The 21,638-nt window shown below is 37.1% G+C and overlaps 1 protein-coding gene across 8 annotated transcripts in view; it reads left to right on the top strand.

The window, feature by feature from the left end:
• Positions 1 to 21,638, top strand: part of Hdac9 (histone deacetylase 9) — a 679,511-nt gene that overhangs the window by 196,178 nt on the left and 461,695 nt on the right. For 6 of the 8 annotated variants that reach the window (XM_013024045.1, XM_013024043.1, XM_013024042.1 and 3 more), the window contains exon 2: positions 9,586 to 9,648. In XM_013024045.1, the coding sequence (XP_012879499.1) occupies positions 9,586 to 9,648 (63 nt within the window). Of the gene's footprint in view, positions 1 to 9,132; positions 9,352 to 9,585; positions 9,649 to 21,638 lie in introns of those variants that run through there. The other 2 variants (XM_013024044.1, XM_013024038.1) reach the window with 1 other exon arrangement.

The following is a 21,638-nucleotide window of genomic DNA, read 5'->3' as shown; positions in this document are numbered from 1 at the left end:
CCATACAATGGACAAGGGTCTCATATATAAAATATACCTGGAGTTCAAAAAATTAAATCCCCCAACAACAAATCCTCAAAGAGACAACTGCCCAATATGTAAGTGGGCCAAAGACTTAAAGAGAAACTTCTCTGAAGAGGAAAGAAGGATGGCCAATAGACACATGAAGAAATGCTCAACCTCTCTAGCCATAAAAGAAATGCAAATCAAAACAACATTGAGGTACCACCTCACTCCAGTTAGAATGGCTATAATCAAGAACTCTAATAATAACAGATTCTGGAGGGGATGTGGACAGAAGGGAACCTTACTGCATTGTTGGTGGGAGTGTAAACTTGTTCAACCACTTTGGAAAGTAGTATGGAGGTTCCTCAAAAGACTCCACATAGAGCTCCCCTGTGACTCAGCAATCCCACTTTGGGGCATTTACCCAAACAATCACAAACAAGACCATACTAAAGCTACTATCACAACTATGTCTATTGCAGCATTATTTACCATAACTAAGATATGGAACCAATCCAGATGCCCCTCAGTAGATGAATGGATCAAGAAAATGTGGTATATATACACAATGGAATTCTATGCCTCCATCAGAAAGAATGACATTGCCCCATTTGTTAGGAAATGGAAAGACTTGGAAAAAATTATATTAAGTGAAGTAAGCCAGGCCCAAAGAATCATAGGTCCCATGGTTTCCCTTATTTGCAATAACTAGTATATGTCTGAGTCAAGCAGAAAAGGTCAGATAAGTTGATATGAGGTGAAATGAACCCCAAGATAAGTATTCAGATTGTTTTTCTTTCTTGCGATTGTTTCTAACATATTTATAAGATGATTTCTTGGTGGCTTTGTAGGTCCCTCCCCCACAGTATAACCCCAGCTTTCATTGTATTTGATGTTGGTGTAATTTGTGGAGGGGAAGGGAAAAAGCAAATCGTTTAATTAGGGATACAGGTGGACCCATTGCAACAATGAGAAGTACAAGATGTTATGTCGAAAAACGAACTTTACAACTTTGGCCAGGGGAGGATATGGAGGGGTGAGGGGGAGATGGGAAGGGATGGGAAAGGGAAGCAAAGGAGGAGGCAACAATGCTTGATAAGAAATGTACTCATTACCTTGCCCATGTAATTGTAACCCCTCTGTATAGTATTTTCACAATAAAAGAAAAAAAGGAAGACTGTGGTACTAATTTTGAGGCAAAGAGCAAAAAAAAAGGACATTATCTATTTATTGAAGGAAAAAAAAGAGTTGATCAAAGAAAATGAATGAAAGAGAATTGTGGACAACAAGAACAGCATGTTCAAAGATATGGAGGAAGGAAGCATTGGTGTGGAGGATTTTGATGCACAGTGTCTCTGTTTTATTTTATTTTTTGATATTTGAGTATTTCTAAAAGAGGTCTTGATTCAACATGGCAATTTAGGAATATAATGTGTAGTGTCCCTTGCATGCCATTGGAAGAAGGCATTAAGCCGTTAAAGCAGCGTGAAAGGAACCTTGAATAGTCTTAGAGCCCTTTTTCTCTGTTCTTGAAATTAGAGTCCCGATGAAGGAAATATTTGATTCTCATGATTTCACATCCTTTAAAGATATGGCAAAAAGTACATGCTTATGCCTGAATTATGTGCCACGTCTATAAATATTTGTAATTTGTCAAAAAAAAATAAAGGGCTGAGAAGGTGGCTCAGTGGTAGAGCGTTTGCCTTGCATGCATGAGCCCCTGGGTTCGATTCCTTAGCACCACATAAGCAAAAAAAAAACAAAAGCCAGAAGTGGTGTTGTGGCTCAAGTGGTAGAGAGCTAGCCTTGAGCTGAAGAGCTGAGGGACAGCGCTCAGGCCCAGACTTCAGGCTCCACAACCAGACCCTAAAATGAAAGAAAGAAAGAAAGAAAGAAAGAAAGAAAGAAAGAAAGAAAGAAAGAAAGAAAGAAAGAAAGAAAGGGAAGGAAGTCACTGTAATTTGGGTATTATTTCTTAAATTTGGTAGATTGTACCCTAGAAGATTGAATAATGAGCTCAGAACTTACTTGCAACTTTTAAAATAATGTTTTTCTGTTGTTGTTCATGGGGCTTGAACTCAGGACATGAGTGCTGTCCCTGAGCTCTTTTGCTCAAGGCTAGCATTTTACCACTTTGAGCCACATCTCTACTTCCAGTTTTCTGGCGTTTAATTAGATCTAAGAGTCTCATGGACTTTCTTACACATGTTAGCTTTGAACCATGATCCTCAGGTCTCAGCTTCTGAGCAACTAAGGTTATCAATGTGAGCCACCAGTACCTGGCAAATATTGCTATTTTTAGAAACAAGCATTCTAGAATTCTCTTCATTTGACTTGTTTATAGATCTTGATGTGGTATGGTGAATCCCGAGTTCTCCTTTAGGGCACTGAATAACGTGAAGGCTTTGAGAGGAATTTTCATGTCTGCTGTACTTATACTAACATGTGTAAAATTAATCTTACCAGTTTTTAAATGTACTATTTCTAAAAATTCCAACAATTTAATCAATGTTTGGTGTTCACAATCACATATATTTCCAAGTTCTTAAGTATTAAAGGAGCAGATATTTCATAGAATATAAAATTATACATTTGATTCATAGCAAGCAGTAAATTAGACTGAGACTACTACTTAATTGAACTTCTACAGTTTTCCTCCTTTTCAGTAGCCCTAAAGCCAAAAGTATGATGTCACATTGTAACAGGGATTTCTATTAAGAGTCTCTGATCTTGTGCCTTCAGTTTAACTAGGTAGTTCATAGAAATGATCCTATGAAGGATAATTTGTATGTCTAAGTAGATGTTGTTAAATAGAGAAAACAATGTTTCCCTGTTAGTGTGAAGCTTTGAGAGTTATTTGAAACACAAGAAAGGATTTCTGGCTGCTATAGACCCACAGCATAGATCCTGATGCAAAATGATGATCAACTGCCTAGTTTTCCCTTGGAAAATATTACTCTTAGAGTCAGAAATTTAGTGTATACAAAGGGAAGCACAGTGCGATATGAGTTTCTCAAGTGATCATTGAAGGGAGGAAAAGTTGCATCTGAGACTGGAATATACTTTCTTCCAGAACATTGAATGGGAATAGATTAAAAGTAGCATGTGGAGTCAGGTGTTTTGGCACATACCTTTAATGCTAACACTCAGGATGCTGGGAATATGGTAGAGGATGTAGAATCTTGAGACTCCAAGAGATAACCTGATGTTTCTTTAATCTTTGCCATCACTAAGGAGTTATTAGCTTCTTCCATTCAAGGCTGACACTCTACCACTTGAACCATGCCTCCCTATATACATTTTTTATTTGACAGTCAGATACCAGCATTTGCCCTGGCAATCTATGTTATGAGACACTTATTAGTGTCAAGGAAAATACAACAAAGTATAATGAGCCTGCAGTTGATTTTAAAAAAAGAAACCCACTGCTTTTCAGTCCTGTACTTAGATTTTCATTGTGATTTGTTTGTTGTTAAATTGATAATTCAGTAAGCAACTAGGAATACTGCATAACAAGGGCTGAAATGAATATTAGCATGTAAAACATGATCATAGTTACTTAAGACTAGCTTCTGAGTAAAGAATCATTTATTCATAATCAAATTCTATCAAAAGGCCATTAATTTTATCTGTTACTATAGTTAAGAGAATTGTGCATGATTCTATCGATTTTTCCTCTTTGTTGGCTGTTGTCAGTTCTGAGTACATAGACTGAGGTACAACTTGCAAATGCTCAGGAAAATGGAGCCTAGAGCTGAGTGGCTCAGTAGAGAATGGCAGGGCATGTATGCCTGTCACCTTAGGTAGGCAATGCCTGCTAAGTCTTTTCATATTTTTAATACTAATGGTCTTGGTTTTTAGTCTCTTACATAGTTTAATTATTTTCATTTTTGAAAATTTTCTCTGATAATACTTGCTAATTTGAAATTGCACTAAAAAAGACACTTTATCCATCTTTATTTTTAGCCATCTAATTAGTACTTTGAGAAGGATGATCTAATCTCATGGTTCTCAAACTGTATTGTGCATCAGAATCACTTGGAAAGCTTGTTAAAATACACACTCCAGAGATTCTGATTGGGTAGTGTTGGGATAGGGTCCAATGAATGGCATGTCTAAGAAGTTCCAGATTACCCTGATCCTTTCTAACCCCTAAAGTTTGAGCAAATCACAGAACAACATATTCATGTCAAAGGAAGAGTTAAAGAAGAAATTGTTTTTAACCAAAGCTCAAGACCAGTGACTATAGAGTTCTTGCAATTGTTGATTTGTTACCATTTTCATCTAAAATAGTCTTCCTGGAATTTCACTAGAGATGAGTTTTCTCACTCTGCTGGCTAATTGGTAGAGGAATAATTTTCTCCAAAAACCTTTCAGTGATCGATTAGGATTAACTTAATTGTTGTTGGAAGAAATCACTTGCAAATATTTCAGGTGCTATTCTAAAAGAGCTATTCTAAAAGAACCAGTACTTTCCTTGAAGAGGTAGAAAAAACATCCAAACACACACACACACACACACACACACACACACACACACACACACACACACACACACACACAGAACTAGGTATTGATATCAAATTAACAGAAAAATTAATAAAATGTATTTTCCTCTCCACCTGAATTCCTGGGAGATGTAGGGATCAAGCTTGTTGATTGTAAGTAAATGTATATAATTTTATTCCAGTAAACAATTGTTTACAAAACATGAGGTCAGGAGAGAATGTCTGGGATGACTGAGCAAATGGAGATACAAGTTATTGATAAGCAGTTTGTAGCATTCTGGTAAAATGCAGTTTAGTGTTTATGGAAGCAAGTTGAAACTTAGATTCTAGAATCATAGGATGTGGCTACAAATGGGAAGATATATTTTGTTATAGGATAAATTAGATAGCAGCATCTTCCTTGTTTGCTTGCAGTGGAGTTTTAGACAGAAGACAATGAAGACATCTATTGATAATTCTTAAACTAGAGGTTTAAGGATATTTCTCAGATTAGTTGTTATTTGTTGATAGTTATTTACTGCTATTTTTTTTGCAGTGCTGAGAATAAAACCCATATGGGTTGCATATGGTAGGGAAATGTTTGCCACTGAACTATTCCAAACCTTGGAATAGTTCTATCTGGATTTTATTGTTTAGTTTATGTACTTCTATATAAAAAATTAAAATTTTCATAATTTTGAGTGATATTTTGCATGTGTTTGATTCTTATTTCCATTCAGTTTGGAGCCTGGTAATTTTTTGCCCCTCCCCCCTATTTTAAACTTGTATTAATGTAAAGTATGATATTTCCAAACTGCTTATTAAATTGAATCAGAGATTCAGAGATTTTTCCAAAATACCCTCCCTTCTATTACAGCTTAACATTTATTTATGCTATAGCTTGTTAAAGTTCTGACAAAAGACAATGTGTATTTTTTGTTGTAATTAGTGGAATTGTTTTAAGAAATATCACCGAGATAAATTCAGTCACATTTTTTTACTAACATTTTTGGGATGGTATGAGAAGAATTACTATTTAAGATTTTGGACAATGAAGTTATAGTAATCAATAACTTTGATAATATTTATTTTTATTCTCAGAGACAAAGGGGATCTATTTTATGATGTGTCCAATATCTTTCTATACTAAAATAATTTTCCATGCTCAAAAGTTAAAATGAAATACAAGATTTCTATTGGAAAAATCCTGAAAGAACGTAAAGATAAAATGTAAATAAACCTCCTGTTTAAAAATTTCAGTCAAAATGATAACGTTTTAATGACCTTTCCCAGACCTTCTGAGAAATAAGATAATTAATAACACATTATTCTGGCGTTTCAGTCTGTTTTTTGGCTTATGAGTACAAAAGCATAGAGATCCTTTTAGTTAATTGTGGTTTGTGGGTGTAATTAAACATAAAGTGACAAAAGATGTGTAGGCATCTATTATGCCAATATTATGATTTTGTTATCCCTCTTACATATTTATCAGGATTTTTGTATATTTTGTCAAAAAACACTTGAAAGGATTAGGTAACACATTCCATTTTTTTAATCAGTAGATTGTATTACAATTTATTCTGAAAGTCTCAAATTATTATTTGCGTTATTTTAGTAAAGAAAGAGACGAGATGGTTGAATTGCAGAGCATTAATGCTACACACACATCATTAATTATCAGGGTTTTCTTATTAAGTATGTCTGTTGAAACCTGACTCCATTTCAGAAAGACAGCCAAAAAGAAAGAGGGAAAAGTGGTAGCTTACCAATGGATGTGTTTCTTAATTGTGATTTTTTTTCACAATGTATATGTTAATTAAATCATCAGCATGTATGCCTTAATATTCAATCTTTTGTTTTTGTGCTGGTTCTGAGGCTTGAACTCAGGGCCTAGGTGGTTCTGTCCCTGAACCATTTTGTTCTACCAGTTGAGCCTCAACCCCAATTCTGACTTATATTTTAGTGGTTAATTGTAGATAAGGGTCTTGGGGACTTGTCTACCTTGGCTGGCTTTGAGCTTCACCTCTCTGCCTCCTGAGTAGCTAGGGTTACAATCATGAACATATAATGAAGCACCTACCTATATATATGCAATCTTGATTTGTCAAATGTACTTCAATTAAAAATTCTCCTAAAATGCGGGCTGGGAAGGTGGCTCAGTGGTAGAGCGCTTGCCTTGCATGCCTAAGGCCCTGGGTTCGATTCCTCAGCACTACATAAGAAAAAAAAGCCGGAAGTGGTGCTGTGGCTCAAGTGGTAAAGCACTAGCCTTGAGCTGAAGAGCTGAGGGACAGCACCCAGGCCCAGAGTTCAGACCCCACGACTGGACCAAAAAAAAAATTCTCCTAAAATGCATCTTTAAAGGAATGAAAAATGTTAAAAGAAAAATTTTAACCTGAAATATAGATATAGATGAAAAAGAGCTTTTCTGGTTAAGAGGAAAGTCTCCTCTGTAGGAATATCAGGCAGCTGCCAGGTACCTTTGTTTCTTACTGCAAAGTTTTAAGATCATTTGTGGGCTACGTTTATTTCCTCTCAGGTCTAAAATGCTATGCATAGCTGAGCATGGTGGTGCCTGTCTGTAATTCTTGCACACAGGAGTCTGAAGATCATGAGTTTAGACCAGCCTGATCTACATAGTGAGATTCTGTCTCATAAAATAAAAATAAAAATACAATAAAATGGGCTGGGAAGGTGGTTTAGTGGTAGAGTGCTTGCCTTGTATGCATGAGGCCTTGGGTTCAATTCCTCAGCACCACATAGAAAAAGCCAGAAGTGGCACTGTGGCTCAAGTGGTAGAACACTAGCCTTGAGCTGAAGAGCTGAGGAACAGTGACCAGGCCAGAGTTCAAGTGACATGACCAACAAAAAAACAAAACAAAACAAAAACCCAAAACAATAACATCAAAACAATAAAATAATATATGTGATTACTAAAGAATTATATCTGCCTCAGGGATAAGAGTGAGGTCCACATTATTTCTATTGCTTTAACTTTATGCATATATTTCTTAATGGAAAGGCTGTTGGAATATACATTAGAATTAAGCATTTTTTCCCCCTACTGTTAGGAATAGAAACTCTTGCTGTTTAGCTTACGTTAAATGCAACTTGAAATATCTACTTCTTAAAAATTCTTATAACTTTTCTATTCAAGTAAGTTTTTTTTCAACAAGTAAGGTAGAGGATAGAAATCAATCTCTGAAAGAAGAGCAAGTCACAGATGAATTCTCTGATAAATGCTTTAATATATTTCTTCCTTTATCCAAAATGCTGCTTACTTGCTTTACATTTCCTTGCCTGGTATGTAACCAAGATTTTCTGATTGTTCTGGGCATCTTGTAAAAATCTGCTTTTCCTCTTTCTCTCCCTGATGCTAATGATGCCTTATGATTTCACATTTTTCTTATTGATGTAGTTTGGAACAAAGAGATGAGTTTCAGTGACCAGTTGCATGAACCTTGGAAAGCAGTTAATGTGGGCATCCCATTGAGGTTGCAGGATTTAGTTCTCATAGAGAAATGATGTGTGTACCAGAGTGCTAGAGCTTTTATACTATCTGGAGTAGTGTACTCCTAAATGAATGGCACACTATGTGTGCTCATCTGGGATCTGTTGATATTTTAAATGCCATTTCTATAGAAAAGTGAGTTCTGTCTCTCACACCACCAGTACATAGACACATACCACTTATATTTAGGTAATGAACATACTACTTACTTATTGAAAGGTGCCAATATCCAATATTTCTGACTTCCCAAGAAAGTATCAATTCTTTTTCCTTTTCCAAGTAAAGTAGCTTTAGCCTGAGGTATTGAAATCTTCCAGGTCAACAGTTTATGTTTTAGTTTTTTCGATGCAATAAAACCAATAGGTGACTCTAAGATCACATTAGGATTTGTGAAATGGAAAATTGCCTTACATAAATACCAAGTACAAAATAAAAAAAAATCATGCCAGTCCTTCATAAAATTTTTATTCTGGGGTGTGCTTGTTTTCCCAAACTACCTCTCCTAAATCTCCTGTCAGTGCTGAAACTAGAAGGCAGAAAAGCTCCTAAGGCTTCAGCCAACTGCAGTGTAGCCAGAGAAACAGGCAACAAAAATAGAACACCAGGATTGCTGTGCGTGGGCGAGGCAGAAACCACATTATGAGCAAAAGCTTCCAGTATTATTTTAGAACCAATACAGAGCTCTGCACTTCTCTCCTCTCCCTTCCAAAAACACATACTACAAAAATAAAATGAAACGAAATGTATGTGCATTTGCCCTCTTAAGAGTTCTGATTCTTAATTGAATTTTTTCCCCCTCTCCTTCTTTCCTTTGGAAGCGAATTGCCAGTATGGAAACAGTGTTGTAAAACCAAGCTTAGGGAGGAAAGAGTTAATTGCTTTTAAGGCCCTGCAATAGAGAATTATGGTTTGAAAGATAGAGGCTGGACAGCTGGGTTTGCTGGGGTATTTTTAAATGCATTAATGCAGGCTCCAATCACTCGGCCAAGCTTGACCTATTTTTGGCTCAGGCCGACCATTGTTCTATTTCTGTGCCTGTGGGCCAAGCTGTTGTTGATTCATATGCAAATAGATTATCTCTAGCTTTAGCCAACTTGAGCTGAGAGAGACTGAGAAAGGGAAGAGAGAGAGACACAAACAGAGAGAAGAAGGGCAGGAAACCCTAGCAGCCCGCAAAACTATAAGCCAGGTTTAATTCCTTTCTTTTTCTCTAATTTTTCTAATTCTTCTGACCAAGAAATAACCCCAAAGCACATTCCTGGTCCCCACCTGCTTTTAGTTTCCAGGATAACCTGGGACTCCAGAGAGCTATTGCATCCACTCGGTCCTTCCCGCTTTGGCACACAGGTTGGTAATTGTGGGGGAAAGTGGCCTGGCTAGGGTCTTAGGGAAAGTGTTATGTCCATCTGAGCGGAAAGGAAATCATTGTTGAAGTTGATCTTCTGTTGCTTCTCCTCAGGGAGGAGGGAAGACCAGGCAGGGTAGCTCCTGGGGCCAGTGATGAATCTTTCATGTAGCTGAACTAACAGTGGTGGAATATGCTGCAGACAATTTACGAGAGTGCCTCCTGTTTCTCCTCAGATGGGGTGGCTGCGCGGGAGCAACTCCTGGCTCAGCAAAGAATGCACAGTAGGATCAGCTCAGGTAAGATCCTTTGACGCCACCGAGATGGGTTCTGTTTGAAAGGGGGCTGGTTGGGAAAGGCAGCTGAGAAAAGCACTTCTTTTCAAAGGAACTGCGGCTGCCTTTTGGCTTGATGTGGATGTTTTCACAGTGTCGCTGTGAGGTTTAACTTAGATCCGTTCCATTACTGTTTCTCTGCGTATTCCCAGTCTGCTTAGGGGACGGCTGCTTCTGAATGAAATTGCACAAAGTATTGCTTCTGATGACAGATGAACGGAGATAAGTAAAATGTAGTTGAGGGTGTTTTGCCTTACTATGCAACTAGAAGAAAAAAAAAAGAGGGAGAGAGAAAGATACCTAGGCTGATTGTTAGCATATGCTAATAGGATCTCAAAATCAGGTAAGTTCATATTGTGGCTTCCGTTTTAAATCGCAACCTCAGCCAGCTTGATGATTTTATATTTACAGTGTACACACAGGAGCATGTCTATTTATAGACCTACCTTCTGAAATGTGTTTGCTGCGGAGTTTTTTTTTTTAAGGTAGTTTGTATTCTGTCCCATAATGTGTCTTTTTCTCTTCAGCTGCAAATACAAGTGTTTAAAATGAAAGGAAATTATTATTACCAGATGTCTATTTTTTAAAAAAAATGTTTATTTTTCAAAAACATTCTGAGTGTCTGGCATTGTTATGCAAGATACAGGGAGTACACACAGAGAAATGTGTTAGGAGCAGGTGCCCTGTTTTAAAGGATAAACTCCTAACTAGTTTCTGAGGTCCTGCTTGTCTCCCTAGGATGTGCATGCAAGGAAGCTTGTCAGTTTTATCAATTTGTACTTGTTAAGTGAGCACAACTTTGAGGCAATCTCATTTTCTTGTCATTGCTGGGTTTTTTTTTGTGTGTGTGTCTATTTCCTGTAATTTGTTCATAAAGCTTTTGGTACTCTGTTCTCTTCTTTTCTGAATACCGCAATTAAAACTGCCTTAAAATCTTCCCCAGAGCTCCTCAGGACCTAAACTGTGGGATCACTCTCTGTGTGCCCATGAGAAGGCAGCAGGAAGTAGCATTTATGTAGTTGAGCTAGGTGTGAAGGAAATACTCCACAGGTTGCCCTCATGTCTGCTGCTTTGGTTCTAATCTAACTGTCCCGTCTGTGGATCCTGCTTGATACAAGATTTCAGTAAGCCTCTGTCAGTTGTAATGATTTTTAAAACCTTCTTGACGATTTGATCATTTCACAGAATCTGAATAGAATGAATATGGGGTTTATACACTTAAATGACAGGAATTATATTAATGAGTAGTGTCTGGGTAATTATTACAGAAGGGTATTATCATTGTGGCTGAAATCTGACCAGGTCCTGGGGACAGTTCTACTGACCTGTCTTGCATGCAACTGGTCACGTACCATTCTATTTGAATATATCTATGAATTACGATGAACTCTTTATAGACATAGCTATTTTAGCTATCACTTCAATACGATCCTACATCTGTTTAGCCTTTGCCTCTGTGTATAAGTTGAATATTTCTTTCAAACAGTAGAAACAGCACCTACCTGCTGTCACTGGGGATGGCTACAGGTGTACAAGCGCTACCATTTTTCTCCATGTATGTGATACAACTCACTCCAGTTGAGATTGTTATTTCCCTGACATTTAATGATTTGTACACAAAGCAGTCATTTTCCCACAGGGAAGCTCTCAACATGGCCCTTGCTAATGTCAGTACGACAGGAAGCCATACTCAAGCTTCAACCAAACCTGAAATGAAAAGTACTGTAGAACAACATCAATTCCCACATCTATCTGATATAAATAGCAAAACTATTAAGTTCTGCTAATTTTTGAAATTTGAAATATAAATTGCCTCCTTCCTTCTTACGTTCTCTAATATTTTTATTTTGTTTCGTATAATATGTCCATACATTTAATCCACACCATCTTTCTTGGACACTTTCTGTTTTTCAAGCTTGGAGTCACGAAGAGTATTCTACAAAATATGAAGCCTAGATTCCATCCCTCAAGTTTCCATTTTAATCATCCAAGGAATATCATGAACATTGTGCTTTAGGTCTCTCTAGCAGTTGCAGCCTTCAGTAAGCAGAGCCTCTGTGGTGAGGTTAAAGAATGGATGATACTGGTGAGCCATCCCTGGTAGGGTCTGCTCTTTGAATATATGGCTAAATCAGGATGGAGTTTGTCGTAATTTATCTAAAAATCTTGATCAGTTTTCACTAGGACCAGTGGCTTGGTTGTGATTTGTAGGCTCAGAAGTAGATGGAGTCTTTGCATGGGGAAGAGTAAAGATATGTTACCACATGCAAAAGTAGAAGGAGGGCAGAGCAGGGCCCCAGGTTGCTGCTTTGCTTATTTTCAAAATGAAGATAAATGATGTCCTACTGATTATCTCTTTGCATTTCTGCCAGGTTTAAGTGTATCAGCACATCTTTAAAGTGTGTATTCATTATTGCTAGTGAATGGATTTGGGAATCCTGGCTCTACCGTGCTACTTTCTGTCTTGCTGGACAAGTCAAATGAGTTAGTGGATCAGTCATATGGGAAATGAATTTTTATTCCATAATCAGCTTTCTTTAATTATATGTCAGCTACTTCTATTATCTCAGTCTGATAAGAAGTTAAGTCCTTCTTTTATGTGTGTGTTTGTGTGTATGTGTGTGTGTGTTATGTGAAGTGTTTCTTTGTGTAATAGTCAAAGCTAAAGAGGTTGATGAGTATGTGATAGAACAGTGAAACTCCAATGGCAAGTTTCTAGAGATAATTTTGTTAAGTTGGGTTTAGTGTAATTGTCATTAGCAATTGGTCTAGAGTTGCCATTGGTTTTCTGGTCATTTTTTATATTATGCATTTATGTCACTGATTTTGCTCAGAGCTTTTTTTTTTCTTTTCCCCCAGTCCTGGAGTTTGAACTCCTGGGAGCTGTCCCTGAGGATTTTTTTTTTTTTTTTTTGCTGGAGGCTACTTCTCTACCACTTTGAGCCACAGCTCCATTTCTGGCTTTTTGGAAGTTAACTGGAGATAAGTCTCATGGACTTTTCCTGCCCAGCTGATTTCAAATTGTGGCCCTCAGATTCCAGCTTCCTGGATAGCTAGAGTTATAAGCCTGAGCCACCAGGACCTGCCTCAGAGCTCTCTATATACAATTAGATTGCATGTGTTGAATGTGCTAACATGTTTTCCTAATACTGACCTAATCAGACTAGACATCTAAATCTGAGGTAGAATTAAAGTGTTCTATAGATGAGTGGTTCTTCCCCCCCCTTTTTTGTATTTAAAAAAAATTTATTGTAAAGGTGATGTACAGAAGGGTTACACTTACATAAGTCAGATAAATAATACTTTTTTCTTTTGTTCATCTTAAGGCTTGAACTCAGGGCTTGGGTGCTGTCCTAGAACTTTTGTGCTCAAGCCTAACACTTTTGCACAGAATTAACGTCAGATATAGTTAAAATGTAGAAAACTGGTATTTTCATCATGCATTCTTATTTTAGAGCATAAGGGAAAAACATTTAAGTGTAAATATTGATTGAGTGTATGTGTGTGTGTGTGTGTGCTCGCACACACACCACTACTGGAGTACTGGGACTTGAATTCAGGTCTTTAAGCTGTCATTCAGCTGGTGCTCTACCCAGTTGAACTACACCTACAGTCTTGGCTTTTTGCTGGTTAAGTAGAGATAGAGTTGCAGAATTTTCTGCCAGGGCTCACTTTAAATCTTCTGGTTTCTGCCTCCAGAGTAGATAAGATTACAGGCTTCAGCCACTAGCTCACAGCTGAATTCTGTACTCTATTTAATAAAATGTATTTCACTTTAAGTTCCTCTGTGTGATTCTGAGAGAACAGAAACAGTTGGACCAGGTACTCATTTACATCTACTTGAAAAGCACAATCTAAGTGTTAATGCCAGTCTGTCAAATGCTAATGTCCTGACTGGAATCTCTTCTAGTATTCACTTTAATGTAAGTCTGTGAAATGCTAATGTCCTGATAAGAATCAGTCCTATTCAGTTTAATCACTATTTGCCCTTCTCTAACTCTGGTTACCTTCACTTTCAATTTTGCAATCTGAGGAGATAGTGAATAAGTGTCCATCAAAAAATAATGGTGAGTAAGCACTGTGAGCCTGGGGACAAAAACTGAGGGCCAAGGACTCAATCAAGGTTGTCTATCATCCTAGCTACTTTAGAGGCTGAGATCTGAAGATTGCAGTTTGATGTCAGCCCAGACTGGAAAGTCCTTGAGATTCTTATCTCCAATTGAGCAGCAAAAAGCCACTGTAGGAGGTGGAGCTGTGTCTCTAGTGGTGGAAAGATCGAGCCTTGAGGGGGAAAAGCTAAGGAATGGCATGTAGACCCCTGTGTTCAAGCCTCAGTACTGGCAAAATGGAGAGCAGGGAGACAGAGGGAGACAAAGAGAGACTTCACACTTCGGAGGGTTCCATAAGTGGTGGAAATTAGTGTTACGTCCATTAAGTCCATTAAGCAAGTAAATTCTATAAAATCCCGCCCCCCATGTCTGATAGACTGCACTTTAAATTATTCTGCATGGCAATTTGGAGGGGGGGGCCGCTATGAGAGATTTGAATATTCACCACATAATTTCTCACTTTGATGATACTGAAGTGGGCCCATAAAGATAGAAGCACTTGTCACACTCTTCAAGAATAATTGAACAACAGTGATATGACTGCACAAAACTGCTGAGACAAATAGACAAGGAAGAAAATGTAAGTTGAAATCTTTGAGCAGAGGAGAGAAGCTTGCCTCTTAAGCTTTCTTGGGATGTTACTGGCAAGTTGACCACTTTCTGAGAATTTTAACATTCCCTAATCTGGAGAGAAGCGAATTGAGTGGATATTTCTCAGCAGTTTTCAGTGTTCTTGTTTTCCCTTGGTACTTGGGGAAAAGTGGAAAAGATTCTGGGAGAGATAGCCAAGGAGAGGAAGAAGGTGAACAAATATGGTCTCTGAGGAGAAATGAGCTCTTCAAAGCCATTCTCTAACCTGGATATCAGCCACTGCTTTTTGGATAAGATTTCTCTTCCCCAAGTCATCTTTGAAATTCCACCAAGAAGAAAAGCAGCAACTTATTGCATCTGCAGAACTGTCTAGTAATTGTTTTCCATAAATAGTTTATATCACAAACATAGATTCCACAAAACAAGACCTTAAAGGTGAGAATGATAGAACAAGACAATGAGATGAATATATACATAAATACACACACACACACACACACACACACACACACACACACACACACACACACACACACACACATATATAGGAGAAAGGAAAAATATACCACCATTATAGTCATTAGAAGTAATAGGAAACTGAATAGACAGACCTTGGCCCAAACCTTTTCTGACAAGAACAGCCTTGAAGCTGTTAGAGCGAATGAAAATTGGAAATGAGTTAATGGAATTAGAGAAATGTCAGCATATTTGAAAGGAAAAAAATCATGAATAAGGACATTCCTATCTTAGATGTTGATAATCTAATAACACGAAACAGAAGATTTTAATTATCATTAAAATGATAATTCTATTAAAAAAGAAAAAATAAACTGCAGATTGAAGTAATCCTTTCCTCATATCTTGAAAAAATTGACACAAATGTGCATTACTGAGTCCTATTTAATTATATTTTTATTATTTTTAAGTAATTGTATAAAAGGGTTATCATTCAACACATCCATTTATGATTATAATACATCTTGATCAATGTCATCCCTTTCATTCTCCTTTATGCCTCCCAAACCATCCCTTCCCCTCAATTTTTCTATTTTCATAGAATACGCATTAAATATTATGATTTCATTCCCCATTCCACTCTTCATTCATCCACCTCCCTCCCTTTGACCTCCCACACACACCTTTCACGAGCCAGTTTTCTATTAATCATTTTTGTTGGACTGTGAAGGAATTACACCATTATACACTGAATATACTATATTCAATTAATGCATTAATGTATACTGCATCCTGATTGGGCTATCCATATGATTAAGTACTCAGAAGTTCAGTCAGGGCAAGCAGAGCCTGTGGAGGGGAGGGGAGGAGAAGGCACTCTATGGGACTCCAGTCTTACCCAACTTCCTCAGTACTCCGTACTGGAAGACAGTGAAAAAAAAAATTGTAAGTTATAAACAAGTGCAACTCAGTGTCACAGTCAGTCATAATGTTATTAAAATATAGACCAAGTAGACATGGTAGAAATTCTCAGACATGAAGTAAGCTTGACAAGGAAGCCCACTCAATGAAGTGATCAACTTGAAACACAAACTAAATTCAGAAGCAGAGAAAAATGGCAAACGTGAGGGCAGCAGGAGAATTGAACCATTTATTTAGGATAACTAGAGAAGAAAGCAAGTGTTAAAAAACTGGGACCGAGTGAAAATATTAATAAAACTAGAAAACCTGAGGTGTTAGGGAGAGGTAAGGTATGTAGATAAAGAGCTAATATCCTCCCACTCCTGACCAAGATACATTCTCTGCTGCTTAAAACAGAAGTGCATAGTTTTTTTGTGTGTGTTTTTTAAATTTTAAACATTGATTTTAATATAGGTTATTAAGTATCATAGAGATCTTTTTGGAAATAGTACCACTTAGGGTAAAGAAGCATTAGAGTGTTTCTTGTTCCTTCAAATGCTGTTTGTTTGTTTTCTTTTTTTCTTTGTCAGTACTGGGGACTGAACTTGGGGACTTACACTTGCCTAAGAGCCACAGTCCCGGTGCTTTGCTTTTAGTTTGTTTTTCAGATAGGGTCTCTCCTTTGACAGAACCAGGCCTTGGCGATTCCTCTTACCTCTGTTTCCTGAGTAGTTGGGATCACAGGTGTGTGCCACCACCCCTAGCCAGTAAGTATAGTTCTAGATTTTCTAAGTTTAGGTAACTGTTTAGTCTTTTAAAAAAAAAGAGAGAATAATGTCAATAATAGGATTTTTTTTTTTTGTCGGTCGTGGGGCTTGAACTCTGGGCTTGGGCACTGTCCCTCAGCTCTTCAGCTCAAGGCGAGCACTCTACCACTTGAGCTACAGTGCCACTTCCGATTTTTCTGGTGGGTTATTGGAGATAGGAGACTCACAGTCTTTCCTGCCCGGACTGGCTTTGAACCGCGATCCTCAGATCTCAGCCTCCTGAGTAGCTAGGATTACAGGCGTGAGCCACCAGCGCCCGGCAGGATTGTATTTTTTAAAGTATTGTATTTATTTGTCCATCTCTGTCCTCAAAGTATTTATATGTAGATGGAAATCAGGCAAATCTTTATATTTATGATGGAAAATGTAGTGACAGTTACTTCTATCATGATTTTAATTTTTCTTTATGCCATTCCAGGGGCTTGAACTCAGGGCGTGGGCACTGTCCTTGAGCTGTTTTTGCTTAAGGCTGGTGCTCTACTACTTGAGCCACAGCTCCTCTTCCAGCTTTTTCACTGATTAATTGAAGATAAAAGTCTCAGAGACTTGATGCTTGGCCTGCTTTGAACCGTGATCTTCAGATCTCAGTCTCCTGAGTAGGTAGGATTACAGGAGTGGGCTATCAGTGCTCTTCTTCATTAAACCTTTTTGTGTTGTATGAATATATTTATACAAGGCTCCTATCTTTTAAAATATGTTCTTTATACATTCATAATACTGCTACTAGACTAAAATATTAATAAAGGGTAGTAAGTATATTACTTCATTTGTTTTTGATACAACCAAAAGAAAACTACAGTGAAATGATAAATAGGGAATAAAATATTAGTGAAATGAATAGGTAGTTTTGCTGACTTAGGTGCTCAATAAAATCAGCAGCCTCTTTCTCCTCTTCTCCCCTTCCCTTTCCTTCTCTCCCTGCCCTACTGTTTCTTTCTTGTCCCTCTACCTCTTCCTCTTCCTCTTTTTTCTTCTTCCTCCTCTTTTCTCCAACCCTTCTCTTTTTCCCTCTGCCCATTGACATTTTTTTTTTTTTTTAGATAAAGTTTTGCTTGAAGCCCAGGCTAACTTTCTTGTCAAATCCTCCAGGCCCCCAGCTGCTGGGATTACATGTATTTGTATAACATGCCTGGCTTTCTTTGCAATGAAAGGCCCCAACACAGAGCTACTCCAGCAAATTATGATTTAAAGGGATTGGCCCATATACTGCTACTTTCTTTTTCTTCAGTTAGTTGTTGAGAATACTAAGGACCAAGAATGAGATTCTCAGTTTGGAGATGTGAACTGAGTCAGGTTTCTGTTGGGAGGAAGAAAGGAAAGAGAGGAACAGAAATTAGCTAGTGTTTATATTAGTAATTGACATTTTCTTTGCAAGTTTCCCTTAGTTTTTCATTTCTGGAAATACAGATACTTCAGAAATGTAGATGGACTGTTTTAAAATGACCTCTCACTACAATCACTTCTATTTTATGTAGTCCTTGGGTGTGAGTCCAGGACCTTGCTCATTCTAGGCCAGCACCTTATCTCCGGGCTGTATCCCGAGCTTCTCAATTATCTTTTCATTCAGTGTGTAGATGCAGCTTCATTTTTGCAAGATATATTGTTTAAACACCTAGATACCTTTTTACTATATTGACTAGATTGCCATGATAATACTATCTATTGTTAATGCACCACAATAAAAAACCGAAATGTACATGATTGTGGAAAAAAAAATTGAATTTCTCTTCTTTGTAAACCATTTTTCAGAAAGGAATGAGGTCAACATTTCTATTTGATGCATTGCATACATTTATTGTAATTCCTTTAATGTTGGCTCTAAAGCAGTCAGTATTTGATAATTTTAATCATATTTGAGTGGTTTTCAGTATGCAAAAGAAAGATGATCTTTAACGTATTCAGAATGCAATCCATTGCCAGGAGGTTGTCATAATTAGTGCACTTCAAAAAATAACAAACCATTTTTACATTATGGAATAACAACTATATTTTAATGTTTCTTTCTGAATTGGAATATATTGAAAACAAGTTAATTAAATGAAAAGCCCATGAAAATGAAGCTGGGTGCTGATGGCTCATACTTGTAATCCTAACTACACAGGAGGCGGGGATCTGAGGATCAAAGCCAGCCATGGCAGGCCCAAGTCCCTGTGACTCTCCAATTTAATTACCAAAAAAGCTGAAGTGGAGGTGTAGCTCAAGTGGTAGTGTGCTAGCCTTGAGCAAAATAGCTTAGTAACACCACTGCTCAGGACTTGACTCGAAGCCCCAAATAGGCATACACACGTTGGAAAGGCCTATGTAAGTGACTTTAATTTTCTTGGTCTTGAACTCAGGACATAGGCACTGTCCCTGAGCCTCTTTGTGTTTAAGGCTCGCACGTACCACTTGAGCCACAGTTCCACTTCTGGCTTTTTCTGAGTACTTTATTGGAAATAAGAGTCTTACCACTGACTTTCCTGCCTGGGCTAACTTCAAATCATAATCTTGATATCTCAGACTCTTGAGTAGCTAGCTGGGTTTATAGGCATGAGCCACCAATGCCTGGCAAAAACGACTTTTTCGGGGGCTGGGGACTGGCTCTGTTTTATTTCCTTATTTTTTTAAACTGTTATTATAAAGTTGATGTGCAGAGGGGTAATAGTTTCGTAAGTCAGGTAAAAAGTGCACTTCTTTTTAGGCAGTGTTACCCAATGATTTCTTTCTTTCTTTTTTAAGAGAAGTTTTATGATGCAATTCAAAGACACACTGGCAGGCAGTTCAAATCAGCGTGGCCATGCCGTGGTCTGTCTTATTCTTGAAAGCACATTGAAGTAGCAGTAGTTACCTGGAATATGTGATGAACTTCTTGTTGGCACCTGGCAGTTTTTCTGTTCATTCTAATTGCAGGAAGTTGGCAATAAGGAGACATAAAGGCCAGAAACTAACTTGGGATCTTATTTTTACTCAGTTTTCAACTATGTCAGGTCATTCAGATAAAACAAATGTACTTCAAAAAGTACTATTGCAACAGTAAATGATTTACCTTCATGTATCAGGAAACACAGTGTAGGTTACTCTATGTTGCTAACGTTCATCAATACAAAAACTAAGTGACTCATGTTTTTAAAGGAATTTCTTCCCCATTTATTATCATATTAACTTTTCCATAGTAAATAAATGATGAGTCTTAATACTGAGAATTTTTAAAATATGTAATATGTAAAAAACAAATGTAATAACATATAAATCCAATAAAAACCACTTTTAAGGAAGAAAGAAATCTATCAACCATCAAGGGACTGAACTCTTTGCATGCTGATAAGGTTGGAAATAGCTATAACTTTATTTTCTTGCTTTTCCTCATGGTCCACCACTTACATTAGAAATTTTAAAGTTCATAATTTTTGTTCACGATTGACTCAGTTGCAGCCATGTGGATGTTATTTTCAATTTGCTGGAGGAAAATTTTGAATGTCTAAGGCATGACATTTTCCAACTAGTTTCAAATTTTATGTTATGAGATTGGTTCAAATTTGAAAGGTGAAGTTAAAAATGGAAATAAACCAAATAAGCAGCCACAAAATAACTCATACAAAACAAGAAAATTTCATTGACTTGTCATTACAGTATTTATACTTTTCATTCCAAAGTTTATGCAGAATATTATTTTTGATGAAGTTTTAAAAATATACTTACAAATATAATTTATTACCTCTAGTTGTTGTTTTCATGGGGTTATTTATTTACTTTTTGCCATGCTTTTAACTCTAATTTTCTAGTTTAGTTGTAATTTATATCAGTGATTGGATACAGTTTTTAATCTCTTCCCCCCTCCCCAGGCATTTTTCTTACTAGTTCAGTAGCTAATGTATCTAGAATTTCTCTGTCCTAGGCATTTAACCCTGAAAATTTAACAAGGTCTTAGCAGGTACAGCAGTATTTATATTCTATGTTTCCGAAATGTCACTTCCTACGTGCATAGGAAGTGGCAAGTTATAGTTTCAATTCTTTCCCACTTTTTCCCAAAGAGAAAAATATTTAGCACAGGACAAGTTTACTCCAATCTGTTTGACACTAAAAAATATTAATTAAGCAAACACTGAGGAAGACTTCTTTTCATACTGGGAGACTTTTTAAGGTGCAAATAAACAGCGATAGGGAAGGTCTTACTGGAAAATCCTTAGTTCATATTCTCAAGGCTTGAGAATTGAAATTGAAAGTTAACACGATCCAGAACTGAGATGCACTTAAGGAAACCTCCTGTCTTCTGGGAGAAGTTTCCAGGGCAGGAACTCTGGAAGAAACCTCACAGTGGGCAGATCACTGAACAAAGGTGACCTCATTCCAAATTGTCATTATTCACTAATGCACTTTAGCAGGGGATGATATTTTCCTTTTTAAAAAATATTAATACTGTAAGGGTTCATTTCTTTAGACTAAAATGTTTGAATAAAGCTCATCTTTTTTTTTTTCTTTCTTAAAATTAATGTCAAATCCTGTTTTAACCGCAGCATGAAATTTCTGGACTTTTAGAAGATCCTGATTAAAAATTAATAAGATTCAGTTTTATTTGAACATATATTCATGTAATTCAGGACCAGTGTGGACATTTTTGGACACAAAAATAGCAGGGCAATGTTTGTATGCGGTCATATATTTTATTTGGCGATAGATTTCACTTCATTGAGTGGATTTTATAGGTTTTGGAGGTGACTTAAGCATAAAAATTTAGCAATTAGTGTAATCAGATTATGCAAGAGACAACTCTTTGGTTTCTGTACACTAATTTTTATAATCTTATCAGCTATATGAATCTTTATGAATCAATACCTTGTAAAAGCATTATTGATCATCATGTTAATGACCAGTATAATTTTTCCCTTCCTTAGGGGAAAGAAGCTTTCAGGAGATCATTAAATGCATTAGAACCTGCAGATGCCCACATGGCTCTGCCTCTCTTTAGCAGGCTGACTCCTTTGGGTCAGTTATTCTTAGCCTCGGTATTTCTATCTTATGGCATTGCAGGTCTAAGATTAGCTTGCTAGGCGTTATCGTGCCATCTGAGTTACCTCCTAATATAACTCTACAC

Source organism: Dipodomys ordii, unplaced genomic scaffold (genome assembly GCF_000151885.1).
Source record: "Dipodomys ordii isolate 6190 unplaced genomic scaffold, Dord_2.0 Scaffold72, whole genome shotgun sequence".
NCBI lineage: Eukaryota > Metazoa > Chordata > Mammalia > Rodentia > Heteromyidae > Dipodomys > Dipodomys ordii.
Note: the sequence above shows the minus strand (reverse complement) of the source record. Positions and strands in the feature narration are given on the sequence as shown.